Source organism: Euphorbia lathyris, chromosome 7, assembly GCF_963576675.1.
Source record: "Euphorbia lathyris chromosome 7, ddEupLath1.1, whole genome shotgun sequence".
NCBI classification, from domain to species: domain Eukaryota; kingdom Viridiplantae; phylum Streptophyta; class Magnoliopsida; order Malpighiales; family Euphorbiaceae; genus Euphorbia; species Euphorbia lathyris.
Genome location: NC_088916.1, coordinates 44,811,281 through 44,832,643, shown reverse-complemented (window position 1 = coordinate 44,832,643; position 21,363 = coordinate 44,811,281). Strand labels below are relative to the sequence as shown.

The window sequence follows — 21,363 nt, the reverse complement described above, 5'->3', positions numbered from 1 at the left end:
ATTCCTTCTTACTCTCCTATCCCTGATCCCATTTCTCATTCAGACTTATCACCTACCGGATATTCCACTCGAATTGATAAGCCACCATCTTACCTTCAAGATTATCATTGTCATCTGTTGCATTCAGCTGACCCCTTTTCTGCTCAGGCTATAGGTAATATTTCTTATGGTCTCCCTTTTGTCCTTTCTTACAACTCTCTATCTCCACAACATAAAACCTTTGCACTCTCTATTACTGTTACCCCTACCAATTATTCGGAAGCAATCAAACATGATTGCTGGAAAAAGGCCGTGACAGTAGAATTTGATGCTTTAGAGAGGAATCAAACATGAGAACTCACTCAATTGCCTATCAAGGACGAAGGCTGTTGGTTTCTAACCAGGTCTACAAGATGAAATACACATCAAATGGTAGTTTGGAGAGATACAAGGCACGTTAGTTGCCAAAGGATATATACAGCCAGAGGGGATTGATTATATATACACATACAGCCGAAACAACAACAACAACAACAAAGCCTTAGTCCCGAAAAGATTCGGGGTCGGCTAACATGAACCATCATATAAAACCGTCAAATCAAGTCGTGTCAGCAACATGAATTCTCTCCCTCCACTCTGTCATATCCGCTACCATATTTTCCTCCATCCCCAATAAACTCATATCACTCTCAATCACCCTCTTCCAAGTTTACTTAGATCTTCCCCTACCCCTCACCATTACATCCCTTTGCCACTCTTCAGTCCTCCTAACCAACGCATCAAGCGCTCTTCGTCTTACATGGCCAAACCACCTTAGTCGGTTTTCCCTCATTTTATTCTCAATAGATGTAACCCCTACTTTTATCCTAATTATTTCATTACTCACCCAGTCCTTACTCGTATGACCACACATCCATCTCAACTTACGCATCTCCGCCACCGACATCTTATGAATGTGACAGTGTTTCACTGTCCAACACTCCATACCATATAACAATACAGGTGTAATTGTCGTGCAGTAGAATTTTCCCTTCAATCTATTAGGCATGTCGGGGTCACAAAGGAAACCCGTAGCACTCTTCCACTTCGACCAACCAGATTTAATCCTATGAGCAACATCTCCATCTACTTCTCCATCCGTTTGGATAATAGACCCTAAATACCGGAAGCAATCTGAGCCCTGGACAACTCTTCCATCTAGGGTGATTGTCTCTGCCTCAAATCACTAAGAGTCTCTTCATCCTCGAGAGCCTCTCTCCACCTCTTAGTGCCTCCTTAATTTATTTTTTATTAATAATTTATTATTGAGGAGTCTCTCTCCTTTCACTATTGGTAAATATAACAATAATTAATAATTTTAATGATAAAATAATAAATAAGAAGTGAATATAGGAGTATTGTTGGAGATGATATGTTTTAGTCACTCTTAAATCACTAAGAGTCAAATATTTATATTATTTTTAGAGAGTGCACTAAGAGTTTCTTGAGATGCTCTTACATGATCAGTTTCAAATAAAAGACTTAGATCTTCTTTACTACATTATTGCGTTGGAATTGTTGTTAGCCAAAGCAAGTATGCCTTAGATATTCTTGCTGACACAGTTACTTGGCTTGTAAACCTGCAACTACTCCTATTCTTGATGTAACTCATTACAGAAGTTTAGTGGGGCGTTTTTTGTACATCATTAATACAATAACTGATTTGAGCTTTGTTGTGAGTCAATTGAGTCAATTTCTTGACCATCCAACTTCAACTCATCTCCAAGCAGCCAACCATGTCCTTAAATATATCAAAGCCACTACAAGTGGCAAGGTTTATTCTACTCATCTGGTTCTACTCTGCATCTTAAAGCCCTCCGTGACTCTAATTGGGCAACTTGCCTTAATACTCATAGTCGTCGATCCATTACTGGTTTCTATGTTTATCTTGGTTAATCTCTAATTTCGTGATAAGAAGCAACCAACAATTTCCTGTTCTTCCTCCGAAGAAGAATAGAGTGCCATGGCTTCGGTTACTAGAGAGATGTAGTGGTTGAAAGTATCTTTTGACAGATTTTTGCATTGAGCATCCACATGCAGCATTAACTTTCTGTGATAACCAAAAACGATCTACATAGCTCAAGTCTCATATCTCATAAGAGAACCAAGCACATAGAACTTGATTGTCATTTACTTCAACAAGCACTCCTATCAGGTCCCATTCATCCTTTACATATCCTTCTCATGCTCAAATTGCAAACATCCTTACTAAACCTCTTCCTGTTGGTGTTTTTCATCTGCTTTTTGGCAAGCTTAGAGTGTTAAATATTCACTCTCAATCTTGAAGGGGCGTATTACAGCTATATAGAAGCTTCTCTTATTCTAGTCTACAGGATCCTAATATATTCTTCTTCCTATTCCTATTGTATAGGTGTCTGCTGCATTAGCTTATGCCTTTCTCCTCTCTCCCTTCGATTCTGTCAGCTCCAATATATATGGAGAGCTTTTCCCTTTCTGGTACAATTAATCATTTATGGATGATTGAATTCAATCAGTTTATTGTCAATCTTATTTTGTTAGACAAATCAAATACCATGCAAAATATGTTTTTCCCTGCCGAGTTACACTTTAAGCCAAAATATACCATCCCCAAAAAGAAATAAATGCATAAATAATGCATCATAGCAACCAGCCACGAAATATGTGATAAAAGAAAGCTAGGGAAAAGTACGTGCATTTGCAAATAGTAGAATGTGGTAAATTTTGTTAGAAAAAAAACCATGTGTTTTACATCGTTAGCAAAAAAAAAAAAAAAAAAAAAAGCAAAATGACTAACACTGCTTGATACATCATCAAGTAACATGTCATATCAGCAGAAGTCAATTTAATAAAGTCAACAATTTATTATGCCAGGTTATCAAAAGTTAACATGCTCTGTCAACATGTCATATTAGCAATAACTAGCACCATTGATTTAATTCTTATTTTTCTAACGGTATAAAACACAAGGTTTTTTGTTTTATTTTTTATTTTTGCAACAAAAGGTACCACATGGATTTTTCTTTTCCAAAAAAATAAATATTTAAAAAAATAAAGAAAGGAAGAGGAAGATGAGGATTAAGAATTTAAGATACTAACCTTCAAGAGACTTTCCCAAGTTAGATTATAGCCAGTCAATTTTCTCCAATAAACCATGCAATAAACAGGACCTAGTTAAACACGAGAAAATGCATTTTAGCAACTGCAGGGCAGAAGTACTACATTCTGCAAAGAACTTGAACAAACATGTACAATCTCAGATATAGGATGCACAATGAACCTACTAATAATAGCGATTGTGAACCAATTAAGGAACAAGAGAAAAGCAAAATAAAATTCCTCACCATCCCCATCTTCTGAATGCTCCATAATTACATCACTGAGTTTACTGATATCCTCATTTGTAGACAGCAAAGTTATATCTGATTCAAGTAAAAGGAACATCACATATATACCAAGTTTCAGTAATGGTTATCAATGAGGACGTAAAGCATACAGCAGAGAATCATGTGAAAGTGCAAATTGATGTAACCTTCCTATCAAAAAGAAAGTGAAGTTGATAATTCAGCTGTTGATAAGAGAAATACCAAGGCCATATGTACACTTCCTCTGCAATTCACAGAGTATTACCAACATCCAACAACATTCAAATCCCAATTTCCAACAAATATCTCTTTCAAAATATTTGGATTGAATAAACTTATCGAAACCGACAAAGAATTTTATCATAACCTGACTACAGTTTGTCTGAAACATTTTCCACCTTTTATAGGCTGTACATTATTGTGTTATTGCACCAAAGTTGGTGAGGGAAGAGATGAAAAAGTCAACATATAATAAAAATTAACATCATTATGTGTACAACAAATGTAAAACATAAATGCCATTATGTTATTGGTTAATGGCACCATCTGTGATTATTTGTACATAGAAGATCCCAAAAGAGGACGTCAATTGACTTTCAATCACCACAAAGCTCCATTGAATCAAGGAGACAACCACTCCGGGTAACATACTTCAGGTCTATAATATAATTGTCCCGAAGAAACCCAAATCCAAATGTCCCATTCTTGTACTGCCAAATCCTTCCCTCAACCTGCCAAGGATTTGCAGGAATCCCTCCCACGCCTGGGATTACTAGATCATAACTTGAGTTGATGTACATAATGCGAGAGACTGCTTCATTATCTATTAGAGGCAATCGCCAATTTATGTCCTTTGGTATTACAGCCGACTGAAGATGCATACGAGTTTTGTATAGTTTATCTTCTTCAGGTGAAAAGGGAGACTCAATGAATGCAGGATTTGATGTCCAGAACACCGGTGTAGAGCTAGAAAGCCGTTCAGATAAGTCCCCAACCCTTCGGCAAGAAATTCCAGCTCCATCATATGCCACAAGATAAAATTCCAACTTCATGTCACCACAAATACCCTGCAACAGTATGCAGGAGTGAGTGTGAAATGAGTTATGGCAAGAAGAATTCCTCCCATGCCATTATCATCTTCCACCCAATATGCCATTACAAGAAATTAAGCAATGAAAAGAAAGAAAAAAACAGATTTTTATGCCAAAACCAGAACATCCTAAGCAGATCGAAATTGGCTAACAGTGTAACAGCAAAATGGACCATGACATCCAATCCTTGGAAATCAACTGAAATAATTGATGGCAAAATGTAATCTTATTCAAATTCGTTTAAAATTTTTACTAGATTCAACTATGAAATATGCTGCTACATGATACATTGGATAAACTAGAGCTGTGTAATATCTTCAGTTGTGCACGAATGTCATAAAATATATGATCAAGGTATGAATAGCTAACCTAGGGAGCATAAAGGTCTAAATATAATAGAGAGTTAATGCCCCTATTGTAGTGAAAACAATTACATTGTGCAACACTACACATAAAAACTAACATATTGATATTTTACACCTATACAAAATTAAGCATCAAACATTCAATACATAAGCAATAAGAAACACATGTATAAAAGTAAATAAATAAAGAGCAGCTACGTCGTCAAACCTTCCATAACCCTTGCAAAGGCCGGCCGGGCGTTGGTGAGGAATCAACAATCTTCAAGAAATGCTCTGTCTCCCACTTTCTCCTAGCTTGCTTCTCCTTCTCTCTCCTCCTGTGCTTCCTCCACGTTCTAGTTCTATTCGCATAATACTGATACATCTCTGAAGTTTCAGGTAAGCTACCAGGAGACCCACTCTCATAACCATTACTCGCAGCATCACATTCTCCTTTTGAATTCGTCGGACTTGAACAAGTTGGAGAAGCAAAACCCAGATTCTCCTCCACACTAAAATGGAAATCCCCAATGAAATTAACGTTTACCGGTAACAAATCCATCTCTAAGAATCCCAATTCATCAGATTGTCCACTGGTATTTCCATCGGGGTCGAGGTAATTTACAATCTGACCGTCCGGCGATATGGTCATCCAAAGAAAGGGCACTTTTGCTACAGCGTAGGTACCATTCTGAGAGGGAGAGACTCTAGAACCAGAAAGGAAGGAAGAACCCCATTCGAAGTAAATTAGCGCGGCAGGTTTAATGCCGGAGGTTAACTTCTGTTGACTTTGACCGCATCGGCGCCAGAAGCCAATCAAATTGTCCCATTTGCTGAGGATCTTGTAAAGGAGCTTGAAGGAAATTTTTCCATTCCCCCATTTGTTGATTTGGGTGCTGGAGCCCCAACGCCTATCGCAAATTGCGTACCAAAGTTTGCTGTCGTTTTGGCAGAGGGGAGAAAAGCGCCTGGATGTGCAAGCAAAATTGGCGATCTCGGTGGGCGATAGGAAGGAGAGGATACAGAGAAGGACATCCTCCGGGAAATCTGTGAATGAATAGGAATCGAATTCCGCCATACTGGGACTGATTTTTCTGGGAAAGTTTAGAGTTTGGAGAAGAAAAGGAAAGAGATATGAGTTTGAGGTGCGTGGCAAAGTTAAAACTAATAAAAGGATAAATAAGAAATGGGAAGATTCTTGGGGAACAAGGGAATATTACTGAGGAAGAGATTAAACCGTACAAGCTTCCTAGTTAAGTTAGCGTTTGGGATTGAAGTTAGAGACAAACAAATAGTAGTAGTAACTATTTTTGTAATAAAAAGCCTAATCAACTTATTCGGCCCTGTAATTTAGGCCTGTCAAATAATAATTTTCTTTTCTTTTTCTTTTTATTTTTAGTAATTAATCCGAATACTCGGTTTGAGATTGTTTATAACATTTAAGTGGTTCATTTTTCAATTAAGATTTTCTGCGTATACTGAAAATTGAATCTGAGACCTAACTTAAGCGATTAAAAGTCATTTCCACTCGGACCGGGGCAAATTGGATCAATGTTTTGCGGACATTGTGGATATGATCGGTAAGATGGTTTTGCCGTATTCCATCAAGGCGGACAGGCTAATTTAGCATTATGCGGCTGATGGAGTGTACTCATCCAAATCGGGCTATAATTTACAGGCTTCGGCACGAGAAAGGCACCCGGAGGTAGATGGATGGAAAATGCTATGGAAACAGGAGTTGCCGCCTAAACTCAAACTCTTTACATGGAAACTGATATCGGGGATCTTACCTCTGAGAACCAAACTAGCCATCAGAAGGATTCCTATTCCGATCAATTGTCTACTTTGTCCAAACGATGTGGAACACGGATGGCATTTGTTTTCTGGTTGTGAATTTGAAAGACAATGTTGGTAGGTAGTTGGTATTATGCCCCTGGGGAAGAATGGCAAAACATTGAAGATTGGGCATTGCAGATGTGCGTTGTATCACATACTAGTGTAATTAAGAAAAGCATTGCGGTCTTATGGGCAATCTGGCAAGCCAGAAATAGTACGCTTTTGGAAGCAGCGTGCTTGTAGACCATAAGAGGTTACAACATCAGCATTAAATTTTATAGAAGAATGGCTAATGTCCTAAACGTCCAAGAAGGAGAGGGCTAATGAAGCAAGCGTACAGCTGACATTGTTGGTGCAGATCAGGGTAAATTACGTACGTGGTGTACAACATTTACCTGTTATCACACTTTGGTGTACCAACTTTAATTTTGCACACTAAAGTGTACAACCTTTTGTTGACTTCTCACTAAAGTGTACAACATGTAAAAATGACCGGTCAACCCTGTTAACCACTTGGTCAATATGACACTTCATCAATTTTGAAAATTTTTACTGTACCATACCCAATAGAATTAAGCCAGCTGTTAAAAAAAACTTAGACAATTAATAAAGAAATTAATAAACATTATTTATTCCTTCATCTTCCAAATCGGTGTCCTCTTCGTGACTCCATCGCCGGAGCGCCATAACGCCGTTTGGTTTTATTTCAGCAACCACCGTCACCTCCGTTCATTATATTCTGATTCAATTAATTAGATTTCCTAATTTTTTATGCAGCCACCAAAAAAACTTCTTCGTTCTAAATTCACAGGTTCCAACAAAAATGGCCGCAAGGTTTTTAGATCTGAAACCTAAAAAAATCTAAAATCTATGCCATGACCCATTTTAGAATTAACATTCCTTCCTCCATCAATTTTAATCCAACCCAAGAGAAACAAAAAAATAAAGATATTGAATGGAACAATGGAAATTAATTTTTAATCCAATCCAAGGATGCTATCAGATATCAAAATTAACCAAGAACAAATGGAGGAAGTTCATATCTACTTTCCAGGAGAAGACAAAATTTCAATTAATTTTTATTCTCTGTTACTTATCAGGAGGTCTGTCGGAAGAGTATCGCCGGTGATGGGTTACGGAAAGAGAAGAATAGAAGAGTTTGAAAGATGAAAAAAATAAATAACTATTAATTTCTTTATTAGTCGTCTAATTTTTTTTTGGTGGTTACCGAAATAAAACCAACTGCGTGATGGCGCTCGCCTGAAGAGAACGACAAGAGCGATTCTAGAAGGAAGATGAAGGAGAGAGAGAGGTTTTAGAGAGATAGAGGAGTTGATTTTGAAGCTAAGTTGGATTCAACTTCCATGGCAGCTGGGGAGAGAGGTTTTAGAGAGATATAAGTGGGAGAGAATGGATTAAAAAAATAAAATTTAGAGAGCGAAAATGTGAAAAAAATAGCAAAGATAGAATTGAGAATTATTTTTACTAAGGGTATAAAAGTAATTTAATAATATGTAGGGACCATATTTAATTTTTAAGTAGTGAAAATTGATGAGGTGTCACGTTGACCAAATGGTTAACAGGGTTGACCGATCATTTTTACCTGCTGTACATTTTAGTGGGAAATCAACAGAAGGTTGTACACTTTAGTGTGTAAAATTAAAGGTTGTACAATAAAATGTGATAACAGATAAAACTTGTACACCACGTATGTAATTTACCCGTGCAGATCAGGAAGGAAGAGAGGCCGTAGGAGAGGAAATGGATAGTACAATTCAGGAAATTACAGTTTCTGCAGATGGGGCGAGTGGTACAATTTCGGTAATTGCAAGTTCTACAAATGGGGCAAGTGGTACTGCTGATGAGAAAGTTGCAAATCGAGAGGGAAGAGAGGTTGTAGAAGATGAAATGGTTAGTACAGTTGCGGTACTTGCAGTTCCTGCAGATGGGGCTAGTGGTACTGCTGATGAGGGAGTTATGGATTTGGCCTATGAAATTTCTCCAGGCATCGAGGAAGCTATTGTCTCCCGGTGTGTACATCAGGTTCATATCGCGGGAAGGAATAGAAGGCCAGTGGTGGAGGGAGATGGAGAGGTAGAAACAGTTGCGGATATGCAGATGGAATTGATGGTTTTTTTGCATGTATTGATCCGGAGCAGGTAAATGGTGAACCCACTGATCGTATGCTAACAGTTGTTGTGGGATTTGCTGATGCTTCCAGCCGAGATGATCCACAGAGAGGCAGTCGAGAAGCGAAAGTTATTTTTTTATTACCCTATGTTACTGCAGGAAGAGAGGATGTGGAGCTTTCTGGGAATTCCGATGGCTGAAACCGCCGATAGGCTTCGTGAAGTGTAATGTGGATGCGGCCATTTTTAATGAAGATGGAGTGTTCGGTGCAAGAGCAATAATAGGAAACTATATGGGCGCTTTTGTTCGGGGATACAACATGCATTTGAAGGGTATGGTCTCGGTTAAAATGGCAGAGGCAATTGCTTTGAAGGAGAGCATTGAATGGACACGGTCTTTAGGCTACAATTCTATAGTTTTTGGGAGTGATGCTAAAATAGTAGCTGACTCTGTACTGGCACAACGAAGAAATCTTACAGAGCTTGGTCAAGTAATTAGCGATATGAGATTGCTACTTCGTAATCATCCTAGGTTCTCGGTGAATTTTTTTCCAATGTTAGCGAACGTTGTAGCCCATATTTTGGCACGAAATGCATGTTCCTATACTAATTCATTTATTCATTATTCTATTCCTGTATTCATTAGAAGTAGCCTTATTCGGGATGCTTCTCCCGTTATTTAATAAAGTTTTGACTTTCTCTCAAAGAAGAAAAAGTCATTTCCACTCAAGCAACCTTAATTGGTTAATATTTTTTGTCTTTAAGACATCGATTTTAGCTATTTCTGATTAAAAACAATATCTATAGTTTCTTTATTCAATGATATCATTAATAAATATTGGGGAAAAAATTTGGTATAATCGATGAGTTCTTATATTAATTATTGGATCTCCTATGTCATATGTAGGATTCCATATATATTTTCTCATATGTAATATGGATCTACATATGTTATAAAAAAATTCATTATGTTTTATCAAGTGTAGTTCATATATCAGGAATAGGTTTTCCATTATACATGGAGGACTCTCAATACATATTTTGACATATATCCTGTGACTCCACAAAAAAAAATATATAATATTGGAAATATGTGGATCCACACTACACACCAAAAAGTATATGAGAGGTCCTCCATTTGACATGAAAATACAAGATCCTTTAATAATTTTCTGTAATCGACCTCTTCCATAAAATTTGATTTTTGTGAATTTTAACAAATATTGTGCCGCTCTTAAATACAAGTGTGGTACATAATTATAGCATTTTTAAGTTTAGAAAGTAAATTATGTATACTAATTTCTAAAGTCAAACGATTATATGAAAATAAAGAAATCGTGAAATTCTTGAGGTCCAAATAATCAAAATCATATCAATTAGAAAGGTACTTGAACAAACAAATGAAGATAAATTGAAACAAAATGATGTAGTGAAATGCTAGAATTTGTTGATGTTTAAAATAATTTGTTTTGTTTGTCTTGGGAATATACGTGTCATAGTGTAATTCTCCTTTTTTTATTGATATTGTTAATGGTAACTTTTATATTTCTTTCACTAAAAGAATTTTTAATGGAAGATAACAACTTGGGGATGTCACCTAGAAAAAAATTATACCCAAAAGTTACAACTCATTAGAGCATCTTTAGTGGTCTCCTTTGGGATCATTGTGAAAGTCTGCCAATTAAAAAAATACTCTCCAACCCCTCTAATGGTTGGTTCGAATATTGTTCAAATGAGGAGACTCTCCATGAATGGAGAGTATTTTTGTCTGACAAATAAAATAATAATTGAAGGAAAAGAATTGAAAATTTTGGAGAGTGAAGTCTAATCTCCTTATTGGTGTTTGAAAAAGTTGGAAAGTGAAGTCCAATCTCCTTATTGGTATAGGTGGGTTACTTTTCTTTTTTGTGTCAACCCACAAAAGCAAATGTAAGAATATATAATATAAATAAGATTTAATTAAAAATGTCTTTTTATTTGATGATGTGATGGTTGGAGTCCAACCATTAGAGATGTTATTAGATTATTTATTACTTCACACTCAAAAAAAAAAACATGAAGGGTCTTACATAAAATTAGCCAACCAAAACTATGTCTTCCTACTTTATTTGTTCAATGAGTGTCAAAAACAAAGTTTGTAATCAAATTTGGTTACACACCAAAGTAAATAACAAGCTTCATAGTGCTTGGTTACAACTAATTTATGGAAAGTAACAATCAAATTGGTTGCACTAGAATTGCTTTAATCCATTTTCTACCAAATTAATTGTACTAGAGTAGCAGACTCCGAGGAATGTGGGTGACATTAGGAGCTTTCACGGATTGGCTACCTTCTATAAACGGTTCATATGAAACTTTAGTGCCATCGTGACACCTCTAATTGAATGTTTGAAGAAGGGGAAAAGCTTCAAATAGGGAGATGAACAAGAGGGTAGTTTTCCATTGATAAAAGAAAAGCTAAGTACGGCTGCGATGTTAGCTTTTTCGAACTTTGATAAATTGTTTGAAGTGGAGTAGGAGTTGGAGGTGTGTTGATGCAAGAAAAGAGGCTCATTGTATATTTCAGCGAGAAATTTTGTGAATCAAGACATAAATGAGCCACCTACAATAAAGAATTCTATACGGTAGTCCGGGCTTTGAAGAAGTGGGAACACTACCTCATGGGCAAGGGGTTCATTCTCTATACCAACCACCAAGCTCTTAAGTATCTGAGAAGCCAAAAATAGCTCTAAAGTTCTATGCATGCAAAGTGGTCCGCTTTCATAGACACGTTTCCTTATAAGCTTCTCCACAAAGCGGGATAGCAAAACAAAGTGGCAGACGCTTTAGTCGGAGAGTAGCGCTCCTCAAAATAGTGGCCCTTGAGCTAGATTGCTTTGAGCATATCAAATGGGACTATCCGGAGCATTCAGATTTTGGAGTTATTTTGGGAGAGGTGCAAAGATAAGTCCATGGACAGTGAGTATCAATTATGTGATGGGTATCTTATGAAGGGAAATCAGTTGTGTGCACCGTGCACGTCTATCCGAGAGCGAGTGATCCAGGATCTTAATGGATGAACTTTGAGGGGACAGTTTGGGAGAGATAAGACTTTTAAAGGTGTGAGTTCCCGTTACTATTGGCCAAGGCTAAAGAGAGATGTAGATTATATTGTATAGCAGTGTGGGGATTGCCAAATGTCTAAGGGACATGCCATTAATGCAGGTTTGCTTATGCTGTTACCAGTTCTGAAATCAATATGGGAAGACCTATCCATGGATTTTATGTTGGGACTACCTAGAACTTAGTGAGGTATGGATTCTATCTTTGTGGTTGTGGATCGGTTTTCTAAAATGACACACTTCATCTCGTGCCGTAAGACAAATGATGCCACGACGATTTCCAACTTATGCTTTCAAGAGGTAGTAAGGTTGCATGGTGTTCCTAAAATAATATTATCTAATAGAGATACAAAGTTCATTAGCCACTTTTGGCATACTCTATGGGCTCTTCTTAGTACTACTTTGAATTTTAGCACCACCTCACATCCGCAAACTGATGGCCAAACAGAAGTGGTCAACTGGACCCTGGGTAATCTCTTGAGAAGTAAGTGTCAAGACAAGCCGGAGATGTGGGATTATATGTTGGCACAAGCTGAGTTTCTATATAATGCAGCCGTAAGTTCAACCACGGGAAAGACGCCCTTTGAAATTATGTACACTAAGACCCTGAACCACATGCTTGATATTAGGGACACCCGGGGGGAAAGAAAAAAAGCATAGCAGCCCAAAACCTAGCCAATGACTATCACCAAATGCACCAAGAGGTGAAGCAAAGCATCGAAGAATGGAATAGCAAGCTAAAGGCTAAGGTGGATGAGCATCAGATAGATCTCCAATTTGAAGTCAGGGATGAAGTAATGGTACACCTAAGTAAGGAGAGACTTGTTAGTGCCCCGCGTAGTAAGCTCAGACCGATGAAGTAGGGTCCCTACAAGTTGACTAAGAAATTAAGTGTCAATGCCTATCATATAGCCCTCTCCAATTGGCTCGGAAAGATGTCAACTTCTTTCAATGTGTGCGATTTAAGTCTATAGAAATCGGATGGTCCTCTTGCAACTACCAAGGATACGTTGGGGTCCAACTTCTTTGAGGAAGGGGATAATGATACGAACATCTCCAACACGAGGGCAAATAGTGGAGTGAAAGGACCTCACACGTCGTGTGCAAGTAACCACACCGTGTGAGGCTAAAGGAAAATGAGCTGGGAAGATTTTGATTCCTAGACGGCGTGTCACCGGGGGCACACACTGTGTGGGCATTAGACCTGGCAATTATCGTGTTCGAGTCGTGTTCGTGTCGTGTCATTTCGGGTTCGTGTCAAAAAGAGTAAACCCAAACCCAACCCAAAAACTTTCGTGTCAAAGTCGTGTTAACCTATTCGGGTTAGTGTCGATTTCGTGTCCTGTTTTTGGGTTACATGTAATTTTGTTATGCGTATATATTAATAATAACTCTTAAAAATATAAGAAGATTTGGTACTGTTTTTAAACATTTTATATCATTTTTAGATTAGTATGCTAACAATAATTATCGAAAAGTTCGATAATATCATGTTAGAGGGTTATGTAATGTGTTTATAACAATTTAGGAAATTCAAATTAATATTTGCAATTAATAATTATAATTTTATTATCTTTATTAATAAAGTGACATAAAAAAACATGAGAGAATATAACAATAATTTTCAATATCCGTGTCATTTCGTGTCGTTTTCGGGTTCACATATCAACACTAACCCAACCCAAAAATTAGCATGTCAGTTTCGTGTCAACCCAAAAATGACCCATTACCTATTAAGCTCAACACTAACACTAAAAATCCGTGTCGTGTTCGTGTCGTGTAATCGGGTCGTGTGTCATTTTGCCACCTCTAGTGGGCATGAAAGAATTCTCCTAGAACTTTTGGGCATAATTCATTCGGTGTGTGCCACTGCCCACACGTCGAGTGCACTCCAAAGAAAAGAAGGACTGGGCGTTGAGGAAGGCAACACGTCGTGTGGAAAGGTTCAGAAGAAATTCCGAGCTAAGGGACAAGATTGCCAACTTTACTATTTTGCATGTAATTAGTGTTTTCCCATGGCCTAAAATTATTGTCTTGTCATTAAGGCTTATTATCCTAAATGCCTTTTATCCCCTCCCTACCCTATCCTTTTGTCATTGTGTTGTAACCCTAGTTAGTGTACTTAGGTCTTTTGCTTTATTTTAGGAGAGGTATATAAGCCTCATTTTCTTTGTAATGAAGGCATCTTTTAATCAATCAAATATTTTCAACCTCCATTGGAGAGCAAGGTTCAACCTTTGTGGGATTAACTCCTTTAACCTAGGCTTGAGAAGAATTTCTTTAGTTGGTTTAAGATCAAACCAACACGTCCAACATATATCCGCATCACACCTCGTCTCGATGTACATTTGCCATCGTATCTCATCTGGATAGTTTTAAAAGATCAAATGACGCCTTTATAAACTCCCTTAAATGGGAATGAATGTACTTAAATAGTAATTAATAACCATTAAAAGGAGTAATAATGTGACTGTTTCAATAGAGCCTTATTAATGCTAAAAAGTTACAAAAGTATGTATAAATACCCTAACTCGGGAGTTGAAAGCTCATAATTAATGAAATCCAAGACCACCATATTCTTTTCGTGCATATAACTTATCCAATGAAGCCCAATGAATACACTTTTCCCCTATTGGATTTGAACCACACCAAAAGGAATTCGTCATCTTTCGGAACTTATCATGTAATGATACTGGTAACACAAAAGTGCTCATACAAAAAGTAGGAATAGTTTGAGAAATTGACTTCAAAAGAATCTCCTTCCTAACAGACGATAAGAGCTTACCGTATGATCCAAAAAGCCTATGTCATAGTCGGTATTTAAGATACCTAAAAATAGCTTTCTATTCCTCCCTACCATAACAAGAATGTCCAAATACCGAACGACATCCAAAAGATTGTGAATACCAAAAATATATCGAATATACTAACACCCCCTCCCCTTTCTTGAACTCTTTGACTAAAAAAGATGTTCGATTTCTGAAAATTAATAGTCTGACCTGAGTCTGCCTCGTACTTCCCCAAAAGCTCTTTTAAAGCCTGAGGTTCACAAACTTGCGCTCCATAGAATAATAAGTTGTCATCGACGAATAAAAAATTAGACAAAACTAGAGCATGACGACTAACTTTACTTCCAAAAATTAAAGACAAGGAAATAAATGACCGAAATTGTTCAAAATTGCCTCAGTCACAAGAAGTTGTTATCGGCCAAGACTTAATTGGTCAAATAGAAACTGAACGAAACCATGAAGAAAATGATTTGAAGCAAAGACTCCACTGAAGACTTATCCAATACTTAATTAACGTGAGTTAATTCGGTAAGATTAATTCCTTATAAGTGAATTAATTGAGGAAAAAAACTTGTCACTCCACTAAAGCCGCAGTCAAGACTTAATTAACGTGAATTAATTCGGTAAGATTCATTCTTTATAAGTGAATTAAGTCTGAAATTAAATTAAAGAAAAAACTCGTCTGAGCAAACAAGAGGAAACTACTTAGAAACCGTCCGTTCGTCGGAGTAAGACGAAACCGCCGAAGATGGAATAGCCAAGGTGAAACTTCGGGATTCCGACAAAGAGATCAATACAATAAGAAGTAAAAAAACTCTCAATAAAAAGGGAAAAACTATTAATTGTAGCGTAATACTAATTGCCAAAGATGTTGATAGATGATTGAAAGCAGTTAAAGATCTTAGATAAAGCCTAAAATTCATATTATTATTTTTTATCATCTCGATGTTTCTGATTCTACCTCCATTCAAACCTTCGGTGAGGAGAAGGACCTCTCGCGGCCAAAATGCTTATGTAGTTCTCTTTGCTAATATTTTGTCAATCTTAATATAAATATTATTAAAATTGCAATAATGTTTTCATCAGCTTATATTAGCATACTACAGTACAATCTCTATATAGGAATAACTTCTATTTTGTTATAAAAAAATTCGGTCCTAACTTGGTAATAACCTCTATATTACCAAACTATATTTAGTAATAACCTTCCAATTATTATGCAAATAGTCCGGTCCAAGTGTATTCTTCTGTCCTGGATTAAGGATTTTAACCTCAGCCATGTGGAGGTCCAATCGGATTGTCTCGTGGTTATTAGTTCCATACATCAGCAAAAACGTCAATTATCTTATTTATCGGATGTAGTGAATGACTGTTGTGATTTGTTAAGAGCCTTGAACTCATGTTCAGTCTCCTATGTAAAACGTTCAGCGAATTTAGCAGCTCATAGCTTAGCTAAGGCTGTTACATCTAGATCTGTTCGTGGTGAGTGGGCCTGTCCACCACCGATTATTTTTGACATTCTCGCTTCTGATCTTAATTAATAAAATTTACCTTATTTCAAAAAAAATGGAAATAAATTTAAAAATATATATATGTAAAAAAGTATATATTTTTATTTAATTTAATAATAATATCTTAAACTATATATCACTATTATTTGACCGCGACCTTCGAAAATCTTTGATAACACCATCACCCGTAATTGACGACCCTCCACGTGTACGGTCCTTCGAATCACGTCGACTCAACTTTCCATCACCACCGTAAAAAATATCAGTCAACAATTCCTCCATTGACTCAGGCCTAGGAAACGAGACTCCTCCCAAATCCATCACACCTTCGTTGAGATCCAAAAAGCTTGCGTAAGCAGGAATCAATAGCTTCAAAGTTGCTTCTCCAATCTGCTTTCTCAAATCACTATCAGGAATCACATACATTTCCTTGTGCCTCCGCACTATCTCATCGAAACCCTTCAGAAACGACTCCGTTTTGCCTCTCGCAGTGTCGTTCCCGTTCCTGTGCCTTTTTGTATCTTCTTTTTCCAGTAATCTTACAAGAGGAGCCCAAGCTTGTCTCTGATATAGATAAGCTGATTCCTCAGCTATGGATTTGTACTGATCTTTCATGTATTGCTCTCCTATTAGCTTTCCAAGCTCTGTGTTTTTCGTTCTCATATAGATATACCAATATGTATTCATGGCTAATACATGTGGTATAATTTTGTCTGATCTGTAACGCAATCTTTGCGATTCTACATTTCTTTTGAGTGCTTCCATGATGTTGATAATGGCTTCCTTCAGTAAATCTACGTCGCTTTCTGGTTTCGATAGGATTCCAGCTTTCCAGATCTGTTCAGTGCGAAGAACTTTGGCCATTGCCGCACTGTAATTTTCAGCTGCCAAGTATTTGAGGTAATTAATGGCGTATCTTACCAGTTTAGGAACTGATCCATCTTGTGGTGGAGGAAAACTATCAGAATTTCCTTCAATTTGGAGTCCGAATTCCCAAAAGACTCTGCTTGAAGCATGGACTAGAAGTTTTTCCAACTCTCTAAATCTTGTGCAAATATCGGCTCCGGCTTCACCTTCAAAGATTTCTGAAAATTCTGCTTTGAGATTCTCTAAGGAGTCGAACATATCAAGGAGCTTGAAGAGTTTTTGTGGCTCTTTGTTGCTTCTAGCAACTCCTTCTCCGAATCGGAAAAACACTGCCATAATTTTGTCTGCAATTTTCACGAAGCATTCGAGCCCCACAGCTCCTTCCAGAATTCCTCCCAGGATTTGGTTGCTGAGTTTCTTTTCCGATTGGAAAACTGTTCTGACTGCAAGTTCAAAGTGCTGGATCCAAAGACCTATCGCTGTCTCTAAATTCTCCCACTCCATTTGATCTATTTCTTCGGGACTGTATGTTCTCAAGTAATCCGGATTCAGCCTCATTAATGCTTTTGCAGCTCTTCTATATCTCACCTATATTATTACAACAAGGAAGATAAGTTTCTTCGACAAAAATGAAAGAAGGAAATCAATTAATTGAAATTGAAATCTACCTTGACGAAGATATCAATGCATATATCCAAACAATCATTAGCAGCAAGGATTTCTGAAATTTTGCTAAGAATTTCAATCTCCAGCTCGGATCCAAGACCCGAAGCTACATTTCCAGGATCAGCTTCATCATCGATGTCCCCAAGTGATTCACCATTGATTTGGTGTTTAAGCTGCTGCAATATGATCTCAAAGTGATCTTGTAAATTGAGTAAAGCTTCATCAAGCAAACCATCGAATTTCATGGCGTCAACCTCGGTCTCGAAAAGAGCCTTAAGCGTGACTAGAGCCTCCCGTAACCTGTGCGTCCGATACTGATCCGTAGCTTTAGTCCTACTCAAGAACTCCACCACTTCTTGTAGCTTCTGAATCACAGGCTCACCATTCTGACTAATTGCGTTTATTGTTGCGTTTAGATTATCCACAGAATCAACATACTTGAGCAAGAGGTTGAGTCGTTTGTTAGGATTTGGTTGAGATGATAATTTAGCGGAAACATCAAGCACCTTCAGTTGGAGGGACTCGGAGAGCTTAAAGCTGTCGAGGAGAGCAAGAGCAGGAGAAACAGCTCTATTGATTCTGGTCTCAAGTGCCTTTGCAGCCATGGCCATAGAATGTAAAGGAGCTAGTCTTTTTGAAGCCGTGGAGAGACTTTCATCTATAGAAGATAACCTTTTATCCATGGCATCTAGGCTATCCTCCATCTTGACAGAGGTTTGGAGCAGATTTTTCATATCTGAGCATGCTACCTCCAGCTTGGAGATTATGAATTCGTCTTCTTGGAGCATAATTGAGGTTGAATTCTGGGGGATAATGGGCGGCGAGAAGAAGGCCTTGTTTTTATAGAGTTGTGTTGATGGAAAGCTAGGTGTGGTTATGAACAAGGAAATAACAAGTTGAGATTGAGATTGAGAGGGAGAAAAGGTCTCTCGATTCAAACTATGAACAAATGGCATTGGCTTTTGGGAAGCTGACAAATCCCATAGACTCCAACTAAGAAGCAAATCAGCACAAAATACGCAGCCGCTTTGTGGATAATTAGTTTTCTCTCAATTCCAGACATCTCAAATACTCCCGCCGTCCCAAATAACTGTCACAACATAGGCGGGTTTATTTTAGAAGAATCATACGAGACAAATAATAAATCTCCATACAACTAATTAAAAAATTATAAAGGACAAAGAAGAAAAACTATTAAATCAATCAAAAAAAATTTATTCAATGAAAAAATTAAATCAATCAAAAATTTATTCAATAATAAATAAAAAGCAAAATTAAACAAATAAAGGCATATGAATTATATGTTCCGCATTTAACTTACTTTTTTTTTTAAAACTAAGTGATTAATTGATTACATTTTACGTAAGTTCATGAGGCTAACTGAACATTTTATATAAGTTCAGGACTATCAAAACACTTTGAAAGTTCAAAAGGCCAATCAAACTTTTTAGATAAATTTAGGAGGCAAATGATATATTAAGCCAAATAACAAACCAAAATTAGACACAACCTCAGTAATGGTTGATTGTATATAATTCATAGAAAGTAACTATAAAATTATGTGTACTCTTATTAGAATTTTATTTTATTTTGGTAACTTTGTAAAACATATGTTTTTTTTAAAGAAAAAAACTAGTACATTTCTCTACTTTCAAATCGATGTACACACAATTTTTTTTTATAATGTTTAAAAAACAATCATCTTATTTTATTATACTTGTATCTTTAAGTTTTCAATGTAATATTTTTTTATTTGGCTCTTATTAATAAGTGGTAACATATGAAGATAAACACGCCACATGTCATTTACGAAACTTGGATTATCATCCAAAAACACGTGATGTCATTTTATAGCAACATTAGGAACTAACTTTTAATTATATATATATATATATATATATATATATATATATATATATATATATAAGGCTGGTCCTGACCTTTTATAGGTCTAAGTGAGGTAAAAAAAATTAAACCCTAATCAGGATACGTGGAATAGTGAACTGGCTTTCTCCGGGTTAGGCTTCCGCGTTCTGCGATGATCGTCCCTGCGCGGGGAGCGGTCCATGTGTATACTCCGACGATCAAGACAGTTAGGAGCTCAAGGGAAAATACTCTTGTTATTAAGGTAGAGTTTAGAGATAATGTTACCCGCCCCTTCTTTGGGTTGTGTCCCCCTTATTTATATTGAGCCTTCTTGGGCCTTGCTGGGCCTATGGGCCAGCTGGGCCCCCGTCTGATATTCCGAATCAAGTAGTCCCTCCCCCCGGTCAGGTGTACCGAGTATTGCAGTCGAGGTGTAGTCGGGGAGCTCATAGCGTTAATACTTCCGTATTGAGCAACGGGAAGCGCTAAAAAGGTTTCTCGCGTCGGGGTGGTAGATTTGACCTTTCCTATTGCCGCATGCGCTCCTTGTTTTAACGCGAAAATTAATTGCCCCTTCATTAATGCTTCTGCATGCGCCGTAAAGCATCGTTGGATACAGTGCCCTGCCGGCGCCTCCGCTTTAGTTATAAATATTGGGAAAAAGGTCCTAAACTTTCTTTGCAAAGACTCATCTGGTGCGTACTTCTTGCCCATCTCGTTTCTTGGACTCCTTGTTTCGTTGCCGGCATTGTTCTTGCCCATCTCAGAATTTTCCAAACGCCGGGCTTGCCTGCTCGTGACGCTCGTCGGAGGGTGGTTTGTCCCTGTGGTCGAGACGCCGTGTGAGGTCAGTCTTGCCTCTTCCTCATCTTTTCTGCTTCGTTATTTAATTTGTTTATCCTGGGAGGGATAGTATGTCAGAGGGTTCTTCGCGGGGAGCCCTAAAACGATTGCCGCCAGTGACACCAGGCGACTTTACACTTCGCGACGCCTCCCGAAAATGATTTGTAAAGCGAAAAAGGCGAGTAGGGATGACGGAGGAAGGCGGTGTTACTACTGGGAAGAAAAGGAAAACCGTCGTGGTACGCGTGCCGCCCTGCGTTGAGCACCCGCCAGGAGGGCCGCCACCGGTGTCCTTGAAGTAGTTGTGGTTGTACCAGAGGGAGTAATTACCGAAGAGCGACCTTTAGCTTTGATCTACGAAGAAATGCGTGAAAAGGTATGGACGCGGTCGGCAGGTGTGACGAGTGTGGATAGGAAACGCTTTGAGGGGAGGCACCGCCCGAAGAGACCGAAATCCTTTTCGGTGGACGATGCCTATAGTATTATTGTGTTCGCAGACTTGGCCGCTATCTCTACCGTGTACCGATTAGGGCAGCCTTATGAGTTAGTGGCGCTGGAGGAAGATGATCGTGCTCATCATGTGGGCGGGGCAAATGAGCTGGTTGTATACGAGGAGCAGTTGGAGTCAGGGATGCGGCTACCTCTGCTTCCCTTCTTTATGGAGGTATTAAAAGAGTATGACCTGTGTCCTGGTCAAATTCATCCGAACGGGTGGAGGATGATGGTGGCGTTTTACTCTTTGTGCCGGTCGGCTGGATATCGAGCTACCAAGCTGGTGTTTCGTGAATTCTTCCGGCCGAATAAGGGACCACGCTCCCAACACGTGACCTTCTCTCATCAGAAGTTTAAGGTACTCGGTGGCCTGAAGGATAAGATCCCCGATTTTAGGTATCGGTACTTTCTAGTGCGAAAACTGGATGGCGACTTCCCTTTCCGCGTGACATGGAATGAGGATCCA

The 21,363-nt window shown here is 38.0% G+C and overlaps 2 protein-coding genes across 3 annotated transcripts; both read right to left on the bottom strand.

The window, feature by feature from the left end:
- Window positions 1-3,654: 3,654 nt before the first annotated feature.
- Window positions 3,655-6,031, bottom strand: LOC136235272 (F-box protein At3g12350). 2 transcript variants are annotated; one of them, XM_066024868.1, is made up of 2 exons: window positions 5,027-6,025; window positions 3,655-4,429 (listed from the first exon to the last, which is right to left on the bottom strand). In XM_066024868.1, the coding sequence occupies exons 1-2, from the start codon at window positions 5,873-5,875 to the stop codon at window positions 3,959-3,961; spliced, it is 1,320 nt and encodes a 439-aa protein (XP_065880940.1). In that variant the 5' UTR covers window positions 5,876-6,025; the 3' UTR covers window positions 3,655-3,958. The 2 variants fall into 2 exon arrangements, with proteins under 2 accessions (XP_065880940.1, XP_065880941.1); XM_066024869.1 differs by having other exon boundaries at window positions 4,365-4,499; window positions 5,027-6,031.
- A 10,261-nt stretch (window positions 6,032-16,292) lies between these two features.
- LOC136235909 (exocyst complex component EXO70I-like) lies at window positions 16,293-18,793 on the bottom strand. The gene is made up of 2 exons (XM_066025994.1): window positions 17,699-18,793; window positions 16,293-17,618 (listed from the first exon to the last, which is right to left on the bottom strand). Exons 1-2 carry the CDS (start codon window positions 18,650-18,652, stop codon window positions 16,293-16,295), a joined length of 2,280 nt encoding a protein of 759 aa, XP_065882066.1. The 5' UTR covers window positions 18,653-18,793.
- Between the last annotated feature and the right edge of the window lie 2,570 nt (window positions 18,794-21,363).

Excerpts from the sequence above, each read along its gene's own strand:
- LOC136235272 (XM_066024868.1), bottom strand. The coding sequence starts at position 5,875 with ATGGCGGAATTCGATTCCTATTCATTCACAGATTTCCCGGAGGATGTC. Across the intron at positions 4,430-5,026 it reads CTTTGCAAGGGTTATGGAAG|GGTATTTGTGGTGACATGAA; the intron begins GTTTGACGACGT and ends ATACTGTTGCAG.
- LOC136235909 (XM_066025994.1), bottom strand. The coding sequence starts at position 18,652 with ATGCCATTTGTTCATAGTTTGAATCGAGAGACCTTTTCTCCCTCTCAA. Across the intron at positions 17,619-17,698 it reads GCATTGATATCTTCGTCAAG|GTGAGATATAGAAGAGCTGC; the intron begins GTAGATTTCAAT and ends GTAATAATATAG.